At 43.9% G+C, this 24,571-nt stretch overlaps 1 protein-coding gene across 2 annotated transcripts in view; it reads right to left on the bottom strand.

Moving 5' to 3' along the window:
* The window catches only part of chek2 (checkpoint kinase 2), a 112,402-nt gene that overhangs the window by 63,709 nt on the left and 24,122 nt on the right, over positions 1-24,571 (bottom strand). For both annotated transcript variants that reach the window (XM_084308877.1, XM_084308878.1), the window contains exons 3-4: positions 11,110-11,246; positions 6,335-6,467 (exon numbers count right to left, since the gene is read on the bottom strand). In XM_084308877.1, coding sequence (XP_084165003.1) covers positions 6,335-6,467; positions 11,110-11,246 — 270 coding nt within the window. The remainder of the gene's footprint in view (positions 1-6,334; positions 6,468-11,109; positions 11,247-24,571) is intronic.

The following is a 24,571-nucleotide window of genomic DNA, read 5'->3' as shown; positions in this document are numbered from 1 at the left end:
CAACTCGGCACGGACTGAGATATGAACAGTAACGCTTGCTATCTATGTCGTCATTGGACGTTGCTATGTTTGGGTAAATACGCTGATGTGTAACTATATAACGTGTAACTATATAATGTTGATGCCACAAAACGAATGCCTTTGTTAATCATACGTACTAACGTTGATGCAGTAGTGCGTGTGTGGGAGCGGCGTTGTTCAAAAGTTTGAACGGGGTGGACCAGATTGACGCGACACAATCCTCTTGAGCAAAACATCACGATATCCACGATACGTTAAAAAAGTGTATCGTTAATGAACTGTACCCGATATTTATATAATATCGTCATATCGCCCAGCCCTAGTGTGAACGTTGACATGAAAAGAAAAAAGTAAAAAAAAAGAAAAAAAAAAACATCGGGATGACGTCATAATTGCTGATATCGGCCAGATAATTATCGACCGATAATTATCGTGCATCCCTAGTTCAAACCTCTTACTCCATTTCATTAGCACTATGAGAGAAACGGGGTTTATTCAATGTATGTGATGTATAGATTGGGGGGAGATGGTAGCATGTAACGGTGCCAGAGAGGTCGAAGTGCATGCTGATGGTGGAGGCAGGAGACGGTGGTTCAGTAGAGCAGGGTGACTGAATAGCAGCACACTGAGCAGGGGATGTTGACATTCCGATCTAAGACACAACATTGAGCGAGAGCGAGTGTGGGCCCAGAGAGCAGGAGGGAGAGGGGTGACATCCTTAAAGAAAACAGTAGAAACTGCGTTTTGATGTGTGTAAAGGTTAAACGCGGTTGTCATGACAGCGCGTCGCATGACAACCAGGAGAGGGGCGGGGGCTGTCGTTGCTATGACGAAGATCTATAAGTCGAACAGTGTTTCCGGGTGTAAGCCAGACCAAGAGCGGCTAAGGGCAGACTACAATCTGACTAGGACTGAGAGACTCTCTCCTCTCATCGAGAGGGGGGGGGGGGGGGGGGGGGGGGAAGGAAGAATGACACATCATCATTAGCTTCGGCTAACGCGAGGAGGGTTTAGGCTAAAGACCAGGCCTGACCACCATTGGACTGAATAGCAGGAGGACGATAGACTGAACACACCGAAAGATCATTAGAATAGACTTTTCAAGGACAATACAATCTGTTAACATCTGAGGTGAGGCTACCGTTTATCAAATAAACAACGCTTTTCCTTGTAAGGTATTACGCTGTGTTAAGGTGTCGAATTCTTACGAAGGTGGAGAATTCTTATGGTTTGCGGATTGCACTAACGGGGAGAGAAAAGGATTTTATCAGCCAGTATAGGAGACGTCAGGACCATTCAAATTACACAACGCAGAGGAATTGGATGGAGAGAGGATAACACAAGAAGACGTGATACTGGCCAGATTGATCAGGATCTAACAGCACTCAAAGTGATTTTTCTAAGAAACTTCAGAATGTTACCTTTCAAAAGAGACCAGACTCATGCATGTTCTTTTTTTTTTTGTATTGGTCTTTTTCCCCCTCCATTTTTCCTCCGATTTTCTCCCATCCCAATGTTAGTCGTATGCCAATTCCCAGTCCCTTCCTGGTCGCTGCGCACTTACCCCCCACAGTCAGATCATCTGGGAGAGTGGAGGCTACCACGTGCTTCCTCCGACACACGTCCAGCCAATCACCGCTTCTTTTCACCTGGCAGCGCGGATTCTCATTGAGAGGGCGTAGCGTGTGGGAGGACCACACTATCCCCCTCACGTCCAATCCGCGCTTAGCAGGCGCCCCGACCGAACTGTAGGAGTCGCTGTTTACAACGACCCGGACCCACCCCGCCAGCTTCTCCCACCCTCTGATACAGCCAATTGTATCAGTGCAGACGGCCAGCCAAGCTGGTGACAACCCCGGAGCTGTGAGCTGGATTCGAACAGGCAAATCCAGCTCAGCTCCGGGGCTGGTGACGAACGCAATCTCCGCTCGGCCACCTAACCGCCGGGACTCATGCATGTTCTATAAGTATAATACAACGGAAATTACTTTGAGTATGCAAAAACAAATAACAAAAAAGATAGCCCCATTTTTGCCCGATGCTTAACTCATTCATGGCCAACCACGACTAAAGTTGGGTTATCTCGCCAGCGGTTGAGAGCCAAAACCCGAGTATAGTCGGGTTTTCGATAGTTTTTTCTTTTATTCGATTTTTTGATTCATTACAGTCTCACAGACCTCGGTGTTACCATTGAAACTCATTCTGAGACCCAGAGAGTGCAATACCGGCCAAATCCTGCCCACCCTTTGAAACCTTATTTCACACTGTGTGTCACATCTAATGTCGTCCGGGCGTAGAATTTAGACCAAGCCGAGTAAATTGCTTCATCCGAGCACTTTGAAACGCGTTCAGCACACTTGAGGCATATCTTGGGCCACTTCATGTCAGGGACCCGATGGACATCAATACTGGAAATCGCGATCAGACAATTGGAATATTCTTTCTGGAATAACCCCGATCAAAGGTAAGGACTATCTGACGTCAATTCCACCTTGATCCTACAATGATTTCATATCGATCCAGCCGATCAACGTATGTAGTATTCAAAACGAATGCTGTTGCTGGCGATCAGAGCATCAAAAAACTACCCACCCCCCCTTTGATGCATTAATGATGAAACATAATACCTATTATATACCTTTGATTTGGAAACAGTAGCGTGTCCAGGCGAGCAATGCGAACGCCGTTAGCTAAATTCACTCAATAACGCAGCTTCCAGGAATTAGCCAGGATCACTCTGAAACTATAAAAGATTCAACACGGAGGGCGGCTACGTGGCGTAGTGGGCAAGGCGCTCGCCACGAAATGCTGGAGACGCTGGGCTCGTCAGTTCGAGCCCAGCACTCCACATTTGCTTTCAGTTTAGCTGGTTGTCCGTACTAATACACATTGGCCGTATTAGGGGGTGGGAAACTGATGGGTGGGGATCGGGCGTTGTGGACAGCGACTCCTACAGGTCGGTTGGTGCGCCTGCGCAGTAGAATCAGGAAGTGTCGGGGGCAGCGTAAGCCTCCCACGCGTTACTCCTCGCCACTGAGAGATCGAGCTGCGCAGGTGAAAAGATGCGACTGCTGTTACCTCAAGTACCGGAGGGGACTTGTGCTATGTATGACTTAGTCCACATTGCAGCCGGCTTGTGGGAGGCAAGAAACAGCGTCCGTGACAGGGGAGGGTTGAATTGGATGATACGAAATTGGGATGGGAGAAAATATAGAGAAATGGGAGAAAAAGTGGATAAAAAAAATAAAAAGATTCAACGCGCGAACATATACATGAACAAATTTACAATTTTTTTGTGCTGTCAATAGATTACATTTTTTTTACTAATTAATCTCACACTTTTCTGTAATCAATCTAGATAAAAAAGAAATCTAGGAAAACGCCAACATTTTGGGAAATTAGCTTATTTGCCATCTTCCCTGGAGTTAGACAAGAAGATACATACCTTTGTTGTGCGTGCGTTGTGGCTTAGGGAACGCCCGCTCCGTTAGCTTAGCTTAGCTTCATCACTGGAAGTGGGTCAGACTTGTACCCTCAAGTTCCCTACAGTTCCCTACAGTCACGAAAGGATCCGAACCGATTGAAGTTTATGGATACCATGACTTAAAATCCTCTTACCTTGACGATTAAAAGCCTCCCCAATTTAGAAAACAGTATTCCCATGGCTGGTATTCCCATATGCTGCTACTGTAGCTAACGAAAACCAACAACCGGACACTCAAGCAGATAACGAGGGTAACAACTTCTGGTCGGGGGGTTTCAAAACAAAAGAGCGACGTCTAAAAGCACCGGAAATACGTTTATTTTGTACATTATCTAATGTTAACACGAACCTAAACTAACGTTACAACTAACCTAAAGTTAGTTTAGGTTCGTGTTAACGTTAGATAATGTACAAAATAAACGTATTTCCGGTTCTTCTTGTCTAACTCCAGGGAAGATGGCAAATAAGCTAATTTCCCAAAATGTTGGCGTTTTCCTTTAAGACCGAAGCTTGTAACAGATATTTACTTGAGCAAAATCATGGAATTAATGTAAAATCAACACAAAGAAAGTATATTTAGATTCAAAGACTATCTTATATCCGCGGCGAATATACTGCTGAAAGTTCAGAACGTTGAAGATTTTTCACTCCATCGATTAATCTAGATTAATTTATTTTAATGCTTTAAATTAATCTCCAAAATTAAAGCATACATTTTTACAGCCCTCATTTTTTTACATGTTGGACGAGAGATAGTGACTGTCAAATGAGTATAGTATTGTCTCCATAGCTATAATATAGAATATAGATATAGCCCTATAAACATTGTGACGCACAGTGAAAATCCCTATCTTTTAAAGCGTGGCCCATTGAATACAAGGATGGATAAAACTTGCTGGCGCTGAAAGTGTTAAGACAAAGAAGGAAGGTTATGCAATGGCCAAGTCAATCACCTGACCTGAATCCAATTGAGCATGTATTTCACTTGCTGAAGACAAGACTGAAGGGAAAATGTCCCAAGAACCGACGGCAGAGGCAACCATGCAAGTTGCCGACCTGCACATCGGGATCATTAGGGGTTAAGTGTCTTGCACAAGGACACATCAACACGCTGCCCGGGAGGAGCGGGAATCGAACCGGGAACCTTCGAACTACCAGACGTCTGCTTTACCTCCTGAGCCACTGCCCTATCTATGAAGTTCACACTTCCCCCTCTTTTAATGTGCCATTGAGCAAGGCACTAAACCCCTAACATCTCCAGTGTTTGTGCGCAGTGGTCAACAGTGTCAGACTGTGGTTGTACTAGACAGCTCCTAGTGGCCAACAGTGTCAGACTGTGGTTGTACTAGACAGCTCCTAGTGGTCAACAGTGTCAGATTGTGGTTGTATTTAGCAGTTCTTAGTAGTCAACAGTGTCAGACTGTGGTTATACTGGGCAGCTCCTAGTGGTCAACAGTGTCAGACTGTGGTTGTACTGGGCAGCTCCTAGTGGTCAACAGTGTCAGACTGTGGTTGTACTGGTAAGCTCCTAGTGGTCAACAGTGTCAGACTGTGGTTGTACTGGTAAGCTCCTAGTGGTCAACAGTGTCAGACTGTGGTTGTACTGGGCAGCTCCTAGTGGTCAACAGTGTCAGACTGTGGTTGTACCAGGTAGCTCTTAGTGGTCAACAGTTAGGGTTGGGTACCGTTCACATTACCCAGCGGTACCTTTTTTCTGTACTTTACCCGCTGTAATAACATTCTTATTTCAGTAGTAAAACTAAACTAAAAGTCTAAACTTCTCAAATTTCAACATTGTTATCACACCACACAAACTAAAACCCCTCCCTATCTCCCAAACTGTTTTTACAGGAGAGGAGAGATAGAGATAGAGATAGAGATAGAGATAGAGATAGAGATAGAGAGAGACACGGGCTCAGCCCCCTCACATTCCTCACTATTGGAACTCTTGAAGCTGATTTCTCCACTCTGCCTGTGAGTGTTTCCAGGGTTAGCTTAGCTTAGTTAACGTTAGCACTTAGCAGCATACAGGCATACAGGAATGGCGAGGATGCAAAGCATGTTAAGACACATTGGACCTGTAGCTCGCTGAGTTTTCAGATAGAAACAGCGCGACTCGCGAGAGGAGTTGTCACAGGGATGTTGAACGCAGGGCTGAATAGCTAGATCTATAATTGAAGGACCGCACTGGTCTGTGTCTATTATGAAATGACAATTGTGTGTCATTGAAGGTCCAAGCTGGTCTGTGTCCATGACAATTGCACATCATTGGAATTCAGTTTATTTTCTAACTGGGCGGGTCTTAATGTGTGTGTGTTTTACACATGTTTCTATCATGTCTGTAGCAGTAATAATTCAGTATGCTTATCCAAAATGCCTGAAGCCGACAGACAAAGTGCTGCGACGGTCTGGCTGTCTGATGCTTAACAGGTTAATCCATCAGCTCTCAAGGTACCGAAATATGGCACCGCTTGATCTAACGTGGATCGGTAGTCGACTACTCGGTAGCACTGACGTAATTCAGTCTATACCCTTAAAAGTACAGAGTTTGGTACCCAAATCTACAGTGTCAGACTGGTTGTACTGGGCAGTTCCTAGTGGTCAACAGTGTCAGACTGCTTGTACTGGGCAGCTGCTAGTGGTTCCTACCTCGGTGATGCTCCTCAGCCAGAGCTAACACAGCACTGTTAGCAAGCGGTAGCTTCCTACCTCGGTGATGCTCCTCAGCCAGAGCTAACACAGCACTGTTAGCAAGCGGTAGCTTCCTACCTCGGTGATGCTCCTCAGCCAGAGCCAACACAGCACTGTTAGCAAGCGGTAGCTTCCTACCTCGGTGATGCTCCTCAGCCAGAGCTAACACAGCACTGTTGGCAAGCGGTAGCTTCCTGCCTCGACCAATCTTCTGGCCATTTACAAAGGTCCCATTATTACTCAGGTCCTCTAAATACACTATGTTGTCCTCCTAGAGAGAGAGAGAGAGAGAGAGAGAGAGAGAGACAGTGAGGTTTTCAATCAGTCAGTAAGTCAACCAGTCAGCCAGTAAGTCAGTCAATCAGTCAGTCAGTCAGTCAGTCAGTAAACCAAGAAGAAGTACACAGTTCCGTTACTCAAGTAAACTAGAAATAACCAGATAAATGAGTACTCTGGTAAAAGTAAAAGTCCTCCATTCAAATTCGACTCAAGTAAAAGTAGAGACGTATTTGCAATTGAATGTACTTACCACTTTGGGTGCCAAAAACGAGTTAAGTCGTTTCTCGGCCTAAGTCGTTCAGTGCCAAAAACTACTTAAGTAGTTTCTGGGTCGTTTTTATTTATTTATTCGATATTTTTATTCATTATCCACCCAGGGAGCCTGTTGTTACCATATGGAATTAGTCTGAGGTCCCCAAGGTGGAATACCGGCCGCATCCCGCTAGATGGCGGTATCGAGCACCCTTTGTAACCTTGTATCTTCCCCTGTGGGACGGTCAAATGTCTCGGGTTTAATTTTTCCTTGTCGGCCGAGGCGAACGGTGGTCCCGGTTCCATTGACGCGCGTCAAATATCCCTGATCGATATGTTGTTGTGGATTATGCCGTGGGCCAAATGGACATTGGATGGACCAGATGGCGATCAAACAATTGGAATATTATTTTTGGAATACTCCCGATCACAGGTTAGAACGATCCGACGTACATTTTAGCTTGATCCGGCAATGCTTTCATACCGATCAGGCTGATAACCGTGTTTAGTGTTCAATACGAATGCCGTTACTGACAATCAAATAATCAGAAACGACCCCCCCCCCCCCTTTCATACATTCATGATGGAACATAATACCCATGATATAGATTTGATTTCGGGATAATAGCGTATAGGCAAGAAATGGCAACGTCTATAGTGGAATTGACGTGTATGGCTATAACTCAGCATTTCATGAATTACCTAGACCGCTCTAAAACCATACTTATATTCACCACGGTATAACACAGGAACGTATGGATGGAAAAATTCATTATTTTTCACATATTGAACGATAGATAGGTGATGTCAAATGGGCCATAGTATTGTATCCATAGCTATAATATAGAATATAGTTATAGCTCTACAAACAAGGTGACGGATCCCTATCTTTCTAGTGGTGGCGTCGCTACAGACGGCTTCGTCTAATGGCTGGCACTGAAAGTGTTAAGTATCTAAAGTAAAAGTATGCATTCTACATGACGTTTGTGTATTCCAGTGCTTGGGAGCATTCAAACCTCAATCCACTGACGTCTAAAGGTTAATGTTAAAGTGGTATGTGGTCCAGTTATGCTGCTCTGATTAAAGGAAAACTCCAACATTTTGGGAAATTAGCTTATTTAACATCTTCCCTGGAGTTAGACAAGAAGATATATACCTTTTTTGCCTCTCTGCATGCATTAGGCTTAGGGAACGCCCGCACCGTTAGCGTAGCTTAGCTTCATCACTGGAAGTGGGGCAGTCCTTTACCCTGAAGTTCCCTACAGTCCCCTACAGTTACGAAATACACTCCAAATACAACTCCAAAACGTTCCTGTAAACATGTTGTGACCTGTGTATTTACCACATGGAGAAATAAAAAATAATTGAATTCGACATTTACGTTTTCTAAGCAAATATACTCGGAATTTTTTTTTGTCGAACCACTCCTCTCTGGGCTCAGTGATTTCACGCAACACAGTGCTACTTTCTAACGTGAGGCCAGTGTTCGTTTACATTTTCATTTCATTCAAAGGATCCGAACCGATTGAAGTTTATGGATACCATGACTGTGGTAAGTTTTCATTTATGTTTTTAGATGGAAGGCTGTCTAACGTTAGCGAATATTGTGAGATTGATGAATAGGACATAATGTTGCTGGACTATCGACCTAGTTAGCCACTTTCCTGACTGCGATGCACGGCTACAGGGTTTGGGCGAGTGAATCCACACTTGTGGTATTATTATAACTCATTTATTGTGTAACGCTAGCCCCTTAAAACTTACCACAGTCATGGTATCCATAAACTTCAATCGGTTCGGATCCTATGAATGAAATGAAAATGTAAACAAACACTGGCGTCACGTTAGAAAGTAGCACTGGTGACGTGAAATCACTGAGCCCAGAGAGGAGTGGTTCGGCAAAAAATTGTTCCGAGTATATTTGCTTAGAAAACGTAAATGTCGAATTCAATTATTTTTTATTTCTCCACGTGGTAAATACACAGGTCACAACATGTTTACAGGAACGTTTTGGAGTTGTATTTGGAGTGTATTTCGTGACTGTAGGGAACTTCAGGGTAAAGGACTGCCCCACTTCCAGTGATGAAGCTAAGCTACGCTAACGGTGCGGGCGTTCCCTAAGCCTAATGCATGCAGAGAGACAAAAAAGGTATGTATCTTCTTGTCTAACTCCAGGGAAGATGTTAAATAAGCTAATTTCCCAAAATGTTGGAGTTTTCCTTTAAAGGTTATGTTAAATTGTGTAGTGGAAATTGTATGTGTAACTGAGGGGTACAATTCCCTGACTGTATTACTAGATATGATACTTACTACCACTACCTTTGTACTTAATATTCGGCCACCCAGTACTCGGCATAAATATATTATGATGAACACTGTCACGTAGATGAAACGGATCCAACACAAATGTACGAATTAGAAATAGGTCTTTATTTCTACACAGCGATGGTGTGTAGAGCAAGCACTTAATCAAATCAATCACATTTATGAATGGGAATTAGTATGCACTTTTATGGCAAGAGTATTCGTCGGTATATCAATAGAGAATGTCCAATCTCTGAAGGCGCAGGTGGTACATATACGACCTGGAATAGTTAAGGAATAACAGCAATGATACTTTAATGATTATAGACTGGATACACTAGGGGGGGTTAATCCGGTCGCTTGTAAGCCGACAGGAGTAGGAAGGGGGGGGGGGTAGAGTCCGGCTGCCTCATCCGGCCAAGGGTATCCCAGGTGAACCCACTGTAGTGCCGTTCAATGCGCCGGCGATCCTTGGACCGCAGATGAAAGCAGATGGACTCTTTGTGGGCCGGCGTCCTCCGGTCCACGGAGGAGAGACGTGAAGCGACCTCGTCTTGCAGAGCGTCTCCTCACCTTGCGTCCTCTCCAGGGGGGGGGGTTCCAACACACGGCAGTGTCGGGGGTCTTTATCCATGGAATAATCAACGTATACAAAGCATAATCCGTGCCTGGGAAGGCGGGCTGTCGTCGGTAGAATAATCCGGTATACAGGTCCACTCGCTCGTCGGCTCTGGGGCTCCTCGGGTGCAATCTCACATGGGGTCGATCATCCTGGATAAGCAGCCAGTTTTCTGCCCGAAACGATGGGGTGCTGACTACGGTAGTATTCTCACCGCACGAAGCACTATATATTAACAGACTATTATTAGCTTAATAGACTACGTCCAACTCGACGATATAGTGCCAAATATGACTATTCAAATATTAATATACACGATGTCTCAATACCGATGGTAGGCCGAACTTGGCCTTACTCCCACACGTGGCGTCGCGGGGAGGCTTTACGTCTGTCACTCTATTGGAGGGTAAGAAACTGGACTGAAAAGGAAGTCCTACTTTAGTAGCGCAGTATATATACGCACTATGAACAAATAGTCCCATTAGTGGTGCGGTAGCCAGATTCCTACGCGGAACTAGGACTTGTTCGTACATGTTGAGCGGTACGTTTGAACTGGGTCTGGGGGGTATGGCAGCCTGGCACCAAGGTCTCGACCAATAGTAGAATGGAGACTATTATGGGATGTTCAGTAGGCTAGAATGGACATTCAATGCATATTGTACAAGGAATATACAAGGGATATCAGGGAATATTAGAGAATATACAAATACAATTAAATATATATATATAAATAAATATATATATTCGGTTTAATCTGGCCCTTCACAACAGTATGTATGTACGTCAATCTCTTTATCCCCTGATCTTATCAGTCTCCCCTGATTGATCCGTCTCTCACCTCCATACCTAAACCATCCCCCTTCCGGCCCCTTCCTTTGTGTCTCAAACTCCTACCCCCGCCCCCAATGTCTCACCCTCCTATCTAATCACATATTCCTTCCCACCTGGTCACATGGCCCCAGCCTTCTCTGTCATGTATAAATGTCAACTAAGGTATTCTATGTTTCGAGGAGCCCGTTTTACGAGACCCCCCCCCCCCCGGCCAGGGGCTCATTGGTCTTCTCAAGCCAATTCTCCTGGGTTGTAAGCTAATAAATTTATGACAACAACTATGGACCAAGCGAGGTTATTTCCACCACAAGTGGTATGTGGTCCAGGTATGCTGCCCTGATTACATCCTCTTGAAGTTGACAGGCTTCAAGAGATTTGAAAGTACATAATCTTCATATATCTTTTTCTTCAAAAGTAACTAGTAGTAACTGATGGGTTCAGATGAATGTAGTGGAGTAAAAAGTACAATATTTCCTTTGAAATGTAGTGGAGTAAAGGTATAAAGTTCCCTAAAATTTAAATACTCACGTAAAGTACAAGTAGCTCGAAATTATACTCAAGTACAGTACTTGAGTAAAGATACTTAGTTACTTTCCACCACTGCAGTAAACCAGTCAGCCAGTCTTACCTTGTATATTCTGAAGTGTTTTTTGCTGTATGTTTTCCATCTTTCCGTGTTCTTCTCTGATGATGTGAAGAACGGGTCCTTAAACACATAGTGACAGGTAGCTCCACGTCCAAACAGGTACTCGTCTTCTACACAGTCTGGAGACAAACACATAAACGCATAGTGACAGGTAGCACCACATCCAAACAGGTACTCCTCTTCTACACAGTCTGGAGACAAACAACCATATAGGGACAGGTAGCACCACATCCAAACAGGTACTCCTCTTCTACACAGTCTGGAGACAAACAACCATATAGTGACAGGTAGCACCACATCCAAACAGGTACTCCTCTTCTACACAGTCTGGAGACAAACAACCATATAGTAACAGGTAGCACCACATCCAAACAGGTACTCCTCTTCTACACAGTCTGGAGACAAACACATAAACACATAGTGACAGGTAGCACCACATCCAAACAGGTACTCCTCTTCTACACAGTCTGGAGACAAACACATAAACACATAGTGACAGGTAGCACCACGTCCAAACAGGTACTCCTCTTCGACACAGTCTGGAAACAAATACATAAACATCTCAGGTATTAGAGTGGGCGAGAGGGAACACAAAATCACTCTTTATGTGGACGACGTACTGATCTTTATATCTAAACCCGACTCTTCTATCCCATGCCTAACCCGCATGATCTCCACATTTGGAACCTTCTCGGGGTACAAAATTAACTTTTCCAAACCCGAAGCAATGCCACTTGGGACACTTAAATCCATTCCGATCCTGCCCGAGCCCTTCCCATTTCGCTGGTCGCCCTCCGGCTTTGTTTACCTAGGAGTATTTGTGACACCCACCTATGATACATTGTTTAAGGCCAACTTTCCCCCCCCTTTTAGACACCATAAGGGCAGACTTAGTTAGATGGGCCCCTTTACCAATCTCCTGGTTGGGTAGGATAGCCCTCGTTAAAATGAACGTACTCCCCAGACTATTATACCCTCTCCAAATGATCCCAGTGCTGCTGACAAACAAGGTTATCAAGGTGCTAGAAGACAGGATTCCTCTCTTCCCCTCCCTCTGCCTACTTGGGGATACTACTGCTATCAATTTATTAGTCCAGAACACCAAACCCCTACTCGTTTCTCTAGCCGTTGCCAAGAAAACTATCCTCTTAAACTGGAAGCAGTGGTGCAGTGGCAAATTGACAGTAGGTCAAACGCTCCACGCGCGTGCGCGCGCATGCACAGTTTTTTTTGGCTGCTCTCGTCCTGCAGCTGGATACTATTGCCTCACAGCGCGGCCGTCAGCGCGCGGCCCAGAGAGCGCCGCTGGCTCTGCGGCTCTGCAGCTGCATGCTTCTCCGGGAGTCCGGTTGGATAATGCCATGTAAAAAGCGATTGCGCGTACTTCAGCCTCAGTGACCGAGGTATAACGCCGTTATACCGAGTTATACCGAGTTATACCAGCACTGCACCACTGACTGGAAGACAAGATAAAATGTGAATACTGGGCAATGGTTGGGCCTTCTCTCAAATTACATATCACAGGAAACAATCTCAACCGTGGATCACCTCGAAGTCTCACAATTTAATAACATCTGGGAATTGCTTGTGGATAATCTAGGCTCCTAATCATAGGAGATTGACCTGTGAGCCATCCACTCCATAACCCACCCTTCTCTCAATCCCCCTCCTCACCCGCTACTTTACTTACCGGTACTCCCCTCTCTGCCCCACCCCCTTTCCCTTGTCATGTGTATTCGTTGTTGTCCTTCATTGTCCTTAGTTGTAATTTGTTTGTCAATGTCTAGTCTGAGTTCCCCCCCTCCGAGAGGGCAATGAAATATATATAGTTTTAAATATTTTACTACACTTTTTATTTAATTTTGTACTGTAAATAGTTAAAACGTATAATAAATAATGAAGTTGTCCCCCGAAGAGGGGGGGGGGGGGGGGGAGTGGATGGAGTACACTCAAAAAAGGGCAGGGAAAAAAGCAAAAAAAAAAAGTGCTAGAAGGCTGGCTAAGGTCATTCATTTGGAATGGGAAGAAACCGCATCTGAAAATGGCCAAATTACAGATGGATAGTGAAGATGGGGGTCTAGACCTACCTAATATTAGACGTTACCAACTAGCAGCACACCTTAGGGGACTTCAGATCGGACCCACTGTCAATCTGGCTAGGCATTGAATCCTCGCAATCTAAGTCCCCCCTATGGAACCTACTATTTATCAAAGACTTTATGTCCGTTAGGAAAATATGCTCCAACCCCATCACACTATGCTCCATCAAGGCCTGGAAGACTGTCCGTAAGGTGGAGGGCCGAGCCAAGCTGACCTCTCCTCTTACCCCGATCGTAGGCAATCCTGACTTTAAGCCAGAACAAACTGGCGGCGGCTTCAAGACCTGGCATAAGCAGGGCATAACTGATCTTGGCCACCTGTTTGATGGCCAGATCCTAATGTCCTTTATACAGCTGCAGCAGCGGTTTGGCCTATTGAAAACGGAATTTTTTAGATACCTACAAATTAGGCAGTTTATCACCAAGGACACCTCACTTTTAACTAACAGTTCCACCTCGCAGGTGGAGAAAGCCCTCTCCTTGCAGATCCCTAAAAAACAAACATATATCTTCTATAGTACTCTAAACCTTAATTCATCTTTATCTTCCCTTGTTACTAAACAGTCCTGGGAAAGAGACCTGGACATAGAGATCACAGATGTAGACTGGCAGGATGCATGGACCTACGCAAAAAAATCTCTGTTTGCAACCGCACCAAGGCTATTAAAGTTAGAATCTTGCACCGCATTCATATTACCCCTGCCCTTAAGAGTAATGTTACGAAGGATCAGATTAAACCGAGTATATATATTTATTTATTGATATATATTGAATAGTATTTGTATATCGTTTGATATCCCTTGTATATTCCTTGTACATATACACGGAATATCCCTTTAGCCTACTATAGCCCATAATAGTTCATTCTCCTATTGGACAAAGGACCAGGCGTCAGGGGACCAGCCCCCGGAGCCAAGTTCAAAGTTACCGACAAGACATGTCTGTACTAGCCCCGGCCCTGCCCAGGGATACGGCGACAGAAATGAGAGTGGCACTATTTGTTCACCGTGCATATAAATATAGCGCAGGTGGATACAGAAGTTAGTTAACCTAGTTTGTTACCCACTAAGTGAAGCCTCACCCACGATACGACGTGCGGTGAAGTATGGCCTGTTTGGCCCCAGAATAGCATTGAACCGCGTGCGAATTAATAACTGAATTGTCAGAGTTTGGCACTGTACCGTCGAGTGCGACGTATTTCTATTAAGTTAATAATAGTCTATTGTGTATGGTGCATCGTGCGGTTAGAGTTCTAAAGTGACCAGCATCTCCAACGCTTCCTCGTGTTAGCTAGATTCTTATCCAGGCTGGGCCGACCACATGGCGCTTTCATCCGAGGAGATCTAGGCGAGGACCGAATGGACATGTACACTGGATTACCTACCCGACGACTGCTTAGCCCTTTGCGGCTGGAATATATATTTGCTTTGGTACTGTGATTTGTGGAGCGGATAATCGCCGACGCCTGTGACAGCGTTTCCGTTAGCCGGTAATTACCGGTATTTGTCCGGCAAAATCTCCTGAAGTCCGACATATTTAATTTCTCCGGTCTTAATGTCCGGTGAAAATAATTCCCTGAGTCTAAGCACAATTTGATTATTTGAATTGTATTAAAATAGGCTAAAATTAAATAGCCTATGCGATGAACGAAACGATCATTACATTTGTTTCCTCGTTGCTTCTAATAATGACAACGACGTTGTCAGCGAGAGCTTTAAAAACGTAGGTCTCGGTTCGCTTCATCGGACCAAACGCGAACCAAATATAGGAAGTGATTATTATTATTACTGCTCGCAGCACTCACTGCAAAACAAGCACACTGCATCTAATCTCTCTATCTATCTATCTATCTATCTCTCTCTCTCTCTCTATCTATCTATCTATGTCTGTGCATCTTGGGAAGAAGGAAGAAAAAACGCGGCTTATTATTATTACCGAGGCGCGCGGCTTATTATATTATTAAAACGGCTACTTGTGGGCACTCATAAAAACACCGTGGTCTACAAGTTGTTTAGCGAGAGGATGGTGGTAGGTAATGTGCTTCAATAGAACAATGGATCAATGCCATGTCAAAACTCGGCTCCGCTGATCTGGGCTCCGCAGTACACACACAGACACACACACACGCGCGCGCGCACACACAGGATCGCAGCCACACACACATTTCCACTGTCCAATAGACAAGCGCCCTTTTCGACCGCGTGACATTGAGGTGGAGAGAGTAGTCACGCAAACCACGATAATGTTGCAGTCTCTCTGCTTTCTCAGTTCTTCGCTTGATATAATTAATACAAATGTCCAATATAACGGAATTCGTTAGCTCATAAAAATGTGATTATAACAGACTGCTGTTTAGTCTCGGACCGACTGCCACATACGCGGTCTATTTTATTTCAAGTCAGCAGCAGCACGGAGACGGAGTATCGAGGGACTTATTTTATTTGGAATATATTAATGACTGTATACGCAAAAGTAGCCTAGTTTTAAGTAATAATATTATAAATCTACATGCCTTGAGGATGACATGAGCCTGCCTATCAATTGTTTTAAAGCTCAATAAACTATGACCGTAATTAATCTCATTTGTCCGGTAGTTGAAATCTTGCAGGTCACGGAGACCGGCAACAATTTTTTCTAACGGAAACCCTGGCCTGTGAGTGTTGGATTTACCCCCGAGAGGAGTCAAGGTCGAGTCGGCGCTCAGAGAGCCTGAGGCCGCCTAGTTTTCTTCTTCACTGTGGAGCTACAGCCTACAAGAGAACCAAGCTGTATTCGTCTGCGGATCAAGAGTCTATCGCACTGTCTTCTGTACTCGAAGTCTCCCTAGATATCGTTGACCAGACGTTCTACTACCGACAGCTCTCCTACCCCCCCTGCCGGCTTACAACCGGGAGGACCCCTTCCAGTATATCCCGCTATATCATTAAGTGTACCATAGATATAATTCCCTAAGAGCCAGGTTGTATACTTGCCTCCTGCGTAACCAGAGAATGGACATTCAGTGTTGATTTGCCTACGAATACTCATTTGCCTTACAAGTGCAATCAAATGTAATATAAGTATCATATGTACCTTTTGCTCCATTAAATACTTGATTAATACCTTTGACTGGAACCGATTTCATTGTGGGAAGTGTTCATCATATTCATATATTGTGTACTGTATGGCCAGTAGTTAAAGTACATAAAGCGGTAGTGGTTTAATGATACCATACTTATCAATACAGTCAGGGAATTGTACCCCTCAGTTACAATTGGTCCTTCGAGCCGGAGGGTAACTAGTGTAATATTAATATAGTGGTATTAATATTGAAATGGCCTATGATGAACACTCCACAAAACGGTCCTCCTAAAGTAGATCGCCCGCAGCGTAGACGGCAGCCACCTCAGTACTTAGAGGATTACGCTGCCAGTATACTACCTAGCCTTCTACAGACGGTAAACGCGGTAAAAGTAGAAAGTAAAATTATGTCCGACCCTATCAACCAGGATACCCCGACCACAGAGGCCCTAGTGGGTTCTAATGTAACTGACCAAGCTCACGGTGGGGACCAGGAGTGCTTTGAGAAGCTAGTAAAGGGCTACATCTGCTCCTCCCTCCCCATCAACATGGACCCCCTGCAATTTGCATACCGCCCCAACAGGTCCACGGAGGACGCCATAGCCCATGTGCTGCACACAGCAGCATCACACCTGGACAAGAGGCAGGGGAACTATGTGAGAATGCTATTCATCGACTACAGCTCGGCATTCAATACCATAGTCCCCTCCATACTCATAGCCAAGCTCAGGGACCTGGGCTTGAACTATGACCTCTGCCAGTGGGTCTTGGACTTCCTGACGGGCAGACCCCAGGTGGTGAGAGCAGGCAACTGCACCTCCTCATCCATCACCCTCAACATAGGGGCCCCCCAGGGCTGTGTTCTGAGTCCCCTCCTCTACTCCCTGTACACACACGACTGTGTGGCTCAGCGGAGTAGCAATACAATCATCAAATTTGCTGACGACACAGTGGTGGTGGGCCTGATCTCTGCCAACGACGAGAGGGCCTACCTGGAAGAGGTCAAGGTCCTGGCGGGATGGTGCCAGGAAAACAGCCTCTCCCTGAACGTCAGCAAAACAAAGGAGATGATTGTGGACTTCAGGAGGTCGGGGGTCAAGGACTACAGCCCCCTCAGCATCGACGGGGCACCGGTTGAGAGAGTCAACAGCTTTAAGTACCTCGGAGCCTACATATCCGAGGACTTGACATGGACCACACACATTGACAGTGTTGTGAAGAAGGCACGACAACGCCTCTACTTCCTCAGGCGCCTAAGGAAGTTCCAAGTCAGTCAGAAGATCCTTAAGAACTTCTACTCATGTACAATAGAGAGCATCCTGACTGGCAACATCACCTCCTGGTTTGGGAATAGCACTGCACAAGACCGAAGCAGACTACAAAGAGTGACACGTTCAGCCGAACGCACAATTGGAGGGGGGCTCCCCACCCTCCAGAAATTTTACAACAAGCGGTGCAGGGGCAAGGCTAAGAGAATCATTAAAGACTCCAGTCACCCGAACAACTGCCTCTTTGAACTGCTGCGGTCAGGCAAGCGATACCGGAGTCTCAAGGCGAGCACAGAAAGACTCAGAAGAAGCTTCTATCCCCAGGCCATCAGGCTGCTAAACGAACAATGAACACTACACAACAACAACCATCAAACGCACATAGCACACACATCCACACGCACACACTCACTTTAAACAAACACACTGTAGCACCCACTCCACACACTTTATAGCACACACTCACTTTAAACAAACACACTGTAGCACCCACTCCCCACACTTTATATTTATTGATGAAGGATTGCACTACAACTCGTACACCTTACTGTAAATTGTACCTAAATTGTACCTCATCCCATTTCTGCTCTGCACTATATAGTACTGTACATTAGTACACTGCATAGTATTGTATATTATACAACGGCATGCAAATTTCTCGATTCTGATTGGCCATTTACACGTCTTTATTGGCAACAATCCACGGTCCTGGGCTCAGGACCCGCCCACAACCGAATCACATATCACTCCCCGGCTCACTCCGGGAGAAAACAAGATCGCGGACAACAAATGGATATGTTGATAGCACCATAACGACTAAATATGAAGCGATTCTGTCAAGGGGAATGTGTTAGTCCTTTAAACAATGTTGGATGATGTAATTGATGGGTCTTGAGTCAATCTAGAACAAAAGAAAAATCGCGGATTGATTGATTGATTAATTGATTGATTTAAATTTCTACTTCCTTCCCACTGACTGCAGCGTTCACTCTCACACTGTCCGACGCTGGCGTACCCACAAACACACACACACACATACACACACACACACACACACACACACACTCCTGTCTGCAACAGCGGGGGAGTCAGACTGAGAGAGAAGCAGCGCTGTTTTAAGTGAGCATGGTCTATTGAATTGATTGATTGGTTGATTGCTAATTTTATTACTGTACCCCTGGTTTCCAACTGGTTAAGTTTAGGCTAAAAGAAATAAATAAAAAAATAGGGCGAAGAAAACGTTTTTTTCCTATAGGGCAAAGAAAACGTTTTAATTTGTTTTACCTACTTTATATAGAAGCATCTAAGAATGAAGTTCTATGGAAAGTAGGTCTGCATTCCCTTAACAATTGTGTGTATTGAGCCGTACTGTATTGTACCCATTCTGCATCTGGTAATAAAATTTTCAATCAATCATTCCAATAATACACAGTTGGATGTGTTAGTTGGTTGGATGCACTTCAAGCTGCTTCCACATGAGGCAACTTCTCTCAATCATTCCAATAATACACAGTTGGATGTGTTAGTTTGGTTGGATGCACTTCAAGCTGCTTCCACATGGAGGCAACTTGTCTTTTTTGTAGTTGTGGGAACAACTTTTTCTGGCGGATGGTTTTTTCAATAAATCTTCGATTAATGTGTGTTTATTGTATAGAAATAAGGTTGGATGAATCTGGCAGTTGTATAAAAGCTTTACACCACTTGTAGTCGTGATTTGTGACCAATAAACCATGCCTAGGGGGGTCTAACGACCCTCGGCTGCGCCTCGGGCCTAACGACCACCCCTAGGCATGGTTTATTGGTCACAAACCACTCCTGCGCGTGATGTAATGCTTAATTATATGGTAACTCAGTTACGTCTATTCTGCATCGAACATTGTACATATGTCTATACTGAACACTGTGACCTCATTTTCTACTTCTAAATTACATGCTATACTATGTTATTTGATACTATCTTGCCTAGCACAGTCTCTGGAGCGTAACAGTAAGAAGCATTTTGTATGAAAGTATTCTGTACTTCTGTATGACAACTATTAAAGAAACTTGAAACTTGACCCTCATGTAGGGATGCTCGATATTGGCTTTTTTACAGATACCGATATACCGATATTGTCCAACTCTTAATTTCCGATACCGATATCAACCGATACCGATATATGCAGTGTTTCCCCCCGCAAAAAACGGAATAATTTCAGGTAATTAACACTATGGTCGCCAAAAACGCCGTACCACGTCATTCCCCGCCATGCTCATTCTGCCAAAGACGCCGTACCACGTCTTTGATATCAATATTTCAAAAATCTGTGATCGAAATCATATTTCTCCCCCGGAGACTTGAGATCTACTGTTGATCCCCTCTCAACTCTCCAACGGTTCAAGAGCCCCATCTGGTGGCCGATCGCCCAGAGCGGAAACAGGAAATGGAAGCTGGTGCTCATTCCAATTCGGTCCGATCACTCGCTAATAGTCCCAGGACTCGAGCTAGACACAATGGATAGCAATCCGTTACCAATAACTCGATAAACAACATGATTTGGATGTATATACCATTATACAACCTGGAAATGGATCGCATATTTCTACATCCCATAATAGGAATATTTCTGCTCCACGCTCATCGCCCAACGCTATGAGGAAGCTACGGTAAGATTCAGCGTTTTTTTTAACGTGTTCGATATAAACTGCTCTGATGATCATATCACCCACACTAGATGAATCATCTAACGTTGGCCACGGAATTCTAAACGACCCCCCCCCCCCATCCGGTCAACATCAGATGATCAGTAGTAACTTCTAGAAGCACGTCCATTTGAAATTTTTTATCTCGCGCAGATTGCTATCAAACTGTATTTGATCATCAATATAATGCATTTAGGTCTATAAATCACGTTCTGGAGAAAGCTGCAGAAAACGATAAAAACATACTTATACTTTAGACCGTATTTTAGTATGAATATGTGAATGAAAAGGTATAACGTTGCTACACCCTGAACAATATATACTTGATGTTGAATGGGCCATATAATGTCAATTTAGCAATACAATTTAAAAAGTTATAGCCCTGCAAAGAAGGGGAACTTCTCCATAGACAAATAGAGCTGGCGGAGGATGGTATATTAGGAATATAAGCCTGGCGACCAAAGTGTTAAGTTTCAAGTTTAGTTTCTTTAATAGTTGTCATACAGAAGTACAGAATACTTTTATACAAAATGCTTCTTACTGTTACGCTCCAGAGACTGTGCAAGACAAGATAAGTATGAAATAAAATAACATAGTATAGTATGTAAATTAGAAGTAAAAAAATACAGTGTTCAGTATAGACATATGTACAATGTTCGATGCAGAATAGACGTAACTGAGTTACCATATAATATACAATACACAATACTATGCAGTGTACTAATATACAATACTATATAGTGCAAGGCAGAAATGGGATGAGGTGCAATTTAGGTACAATTTACAGTAGGTGTACGAGTTGTAGTGCAAATCCTTTATCAATAAATATAAAGTGTGTTTGTGTGATCTAAAGTGTGGAGAGTGGGTGCTGCAGTGTGTTGTTTGTTTAAGTGAGTGTGTGCGTGTGGGTGTGTGTGCTGTGTGCATTTGATGGTTGTTGCATATTGTTTATTGTTCGTTTAGCAGCCTGATGGCCTGGGGATAGAAGCTTCTTCTGAGTCTTTCTGTGCTCGCCTTAAGACTCCGGTATCGCTTGCCTGACCGCAGCAGTTCAAAGAGGCAGTTGTTCGGGTAACTTTGGATGCCAGCGACGTCATAACTCGTTTTATCAGTGCCGACCGACGCAAAATGTCGTTAACATATCTCTTGTTGTGGAATTAACACAACATTATGCAAACTTTTGACAATAAATAAAATCAGAATTTGTTCTTACTTGCTTGCCTGGGTAAATAAAGGTTATAGAAATGTAATAAAAATAAAAATAAAAAAATAATTTGTTTGTTTTGAAAACCGATACAGATATTTTACGATATCACATTTTAATGCCAATATCGGCCGATAATATTATCGGTAGGCCGATAATATCGGACATCCCTACCCTCATGCATTGCAAATTTGCATCAAATACAAAACAGAGTGATGCACAAAATAACTTAAAAGAAAATAATAATTTAAAACAATGAATAAAGTGTGCATGAAATAATAGGGGAAAGAAAACGTTAGGAACTTGTTACATTCACCCACACAAGGGCTGAGTAATCACACCCCCCCCCCCCCTCTCTCCCTCACACACACACACACTCTCCCAGCTCTCTCTCTCTTGCCCCTTCCTCATCTCTCTCACCCCCCTCTCTCTCTATATATATATCTCACACACACACACACACACACACACACACACACACACACACACACACACACACACACACACACACACACACACACACACACACACACACACACACACACACACACACACACACACACACACACACACACACACACACACACACACACACACACACACACACACACACACACACACACACACACACACACACACACACACACACACACACACACACACACACACACACACACACACTTCAGAAACAAACATAGCATCAATGAGAGGATCAATAATACACCTGAGTGAAGTCTAGTAAAAAAAAAAAAAAAAAAATCTCTTCTTAACACTTCGTTTCAAGTTTCTTTAATAGTTGTCATACAGAAGTACAGAATACTTTCATACAAAATGCTTCTTACTGTTACGCTCCAGAGACTGTGCTAGACAAGATAGTATCAAATAACATAGTATAGCATGTAAATTAGAAGTAGAAAATGAGGTCACAGTGTTCAGTATAGACATATGTACAATGTTCGATGCAGAATAGACGTAACTGAGTTACCATATAATATACAATACTATGCAGTGTACTAATGTACAATACTATATAGTGCAAAGCAGAAATGGGATGAGGTACAATTTAGGTACAATTTACAGTAAGGTGTACGAGTTGTAGTGCAATCCTTCATCAATAAATATAAAGTGTGGGGAGTGGGTGCTACAGTGTGTTTGTTTAAAGTGAGTGTGTGCGTGTGGATGTGTGTGCTATGTGCGTTTGATGGTTGTTGTTTTGTAGTGTTCATTGTTCGTTGAGCAGCCTGATGGCCTGGGGATAGAAGCTTCTTCTGAGTCTTTCTGTGCTCGCCTTGAGACTCCGGTATCGCTTGCCTGACCGCAGCAGTTCAAAGAGGCAGTTGTTCGGGTAACTTTGGATGCCAGCGACGTCATAACTCGTTTTATCAGTGCCGACCGACGCGAAATGTCGCTTGTTTGCCTTTTTTTTTTATTGGCGATTTGAATTCATATTTCATCAATCGAGCCTCGGGTTAGTGCTGCAGAGTCTCTCTGAGCTCAATTGGGAAGATACCGCCTATCGTCTCTCCCTGTGTAACTGCACCCCATCAGCTCAGACTGATACAGGGGGAGTGGTTAGTTTGCTAATTTTATTTTTCCGTCAAGGCATCTGAAGAGACCAAGTGATCGCCGGCCCTCAGAACAGCGACGATTATGTATTTACACAGTACCAACACTGTAATCAATAAGCGTGATCGATATTTGTAATGGCGATCAGGAATTGGAATAATGTTTTTGGATAACATCTGATCTCAGGTAAGGAATCTATTTTACCAGTCTTAGGATAATCAGACCTGTTTTCACGGAGATATAAGCGTTTGCCCTATGCTGTGTGTGGCTGTGATCGCTGATGAGGAAATAAGAGAATAGATTTTTCAGCTCGCGTCTATAGCGTGCATAAGTACACATATATAGGGGTGGACGGTATGGTCTAAAATTTATATCACGGTATAATTTGAAGCATAGACGTAACGGTATATATCACAGTATCAGGGTTTCAGTTAGATTTTTTTTTTGCCTGATAGGCAGGCTATATAAAGAATGACATCCTCAAGGCATGTAGATTTATAATATTTTAACTTAAAACTAGGCTACTTTTGCGTATACAGTCATTATATTCCAAATAAAATAAGTCCAGAGTCGAGACTCCGTGCTGCTCCCAACGAATCCCAATAGTATGCAACTGCAGAGCCGCAGAGCAGGGGCGCTTGCAGGGCTGTACGCTAAGCTTTTTCACTAGGGGCACACTTGCCCCTAAATGAGAAATTTAGGGGCAAAAAATATTTTTTAGGGGCAAATTTTTAAATAACAATTTTACCATTATATATACCGATTGTTTTTGATTTTAAAAAAAAAGAGAAAAAAAATTATTTTATATAATTTTTTTTTAATAAAATATATATATTATATAATCATACTTGTAGTTGTATTATCTGCGAGACATCGCCACCACGCAACAAGTCTAAATGCTCGCTATATGCAACCAGCTCCACTGTCTGTGTGTACTCGAGTAGCCTCCAGCTACGGCCAGGATTCCCCGGAGCTGCAGCTGGACCCTATACTGTAGCCTCCAGCTACGGCCAGGATTCTCCGGCGCTGCAGCTGGACCCTATTGACTATATTCAGCGTGCCCTCAGCTCGAATACGCATCGACTCAGTGTTATAAGACATTGATATCAGGAGCTATCTGAACTATTTAGTTTAATGGGACGTTTCGTTTTGAACAGTAAGCTAACGCGAGCTATCATGCACTACTAGACTTACTGGAGCATTTGTTGATAGCTACCTGTATCAGTAGCTAGCCGGCTGGCAGGCTCACCGAGGTCCCAGTGTCCCACTAGAGACTAGTGTTTACAACAGCCACGGGTGCGGGAGGGAGGAGGAGCAGCAGACGCCGCAGCTCTCTCCGTGTGTCTGAGTTCAGTTCAGTTCGGCTCACTATAGGAGGTCGAATGCGTCGAAAATATGAAGCAATACTAACTTTACTTTTCTTCATAGCTAAATCAGACAGTCAGCCAGTCTATCAGAGTGAGTGCTCAGTCGATTGTTCCCACTGATCATACCTGCTGAGTGCTCACTGCTCAGCGCGCGTGAGTGACGTCATCGCGTCATCACACGCCTTGGATAATTTAGGA

The sequence above is a fragment of the Notolepis coatsorum genome (assembly GCF_963971535.1).
Source record: "Notolepis coatsorum genome assembly, chromosome: 2".
Taxonomy (NCBI): domain Eukaryota; kingdom Metazoa; phylum Chordata; class Actinopteri; order Aulopiformes; family Paralepididae; genus Notolepis; species Notolepis coatsorum.
Note: the sequence above shows the minus strand (reverse complement) of the source record. Positions and strands in the feature narration are given on the sequence as shown.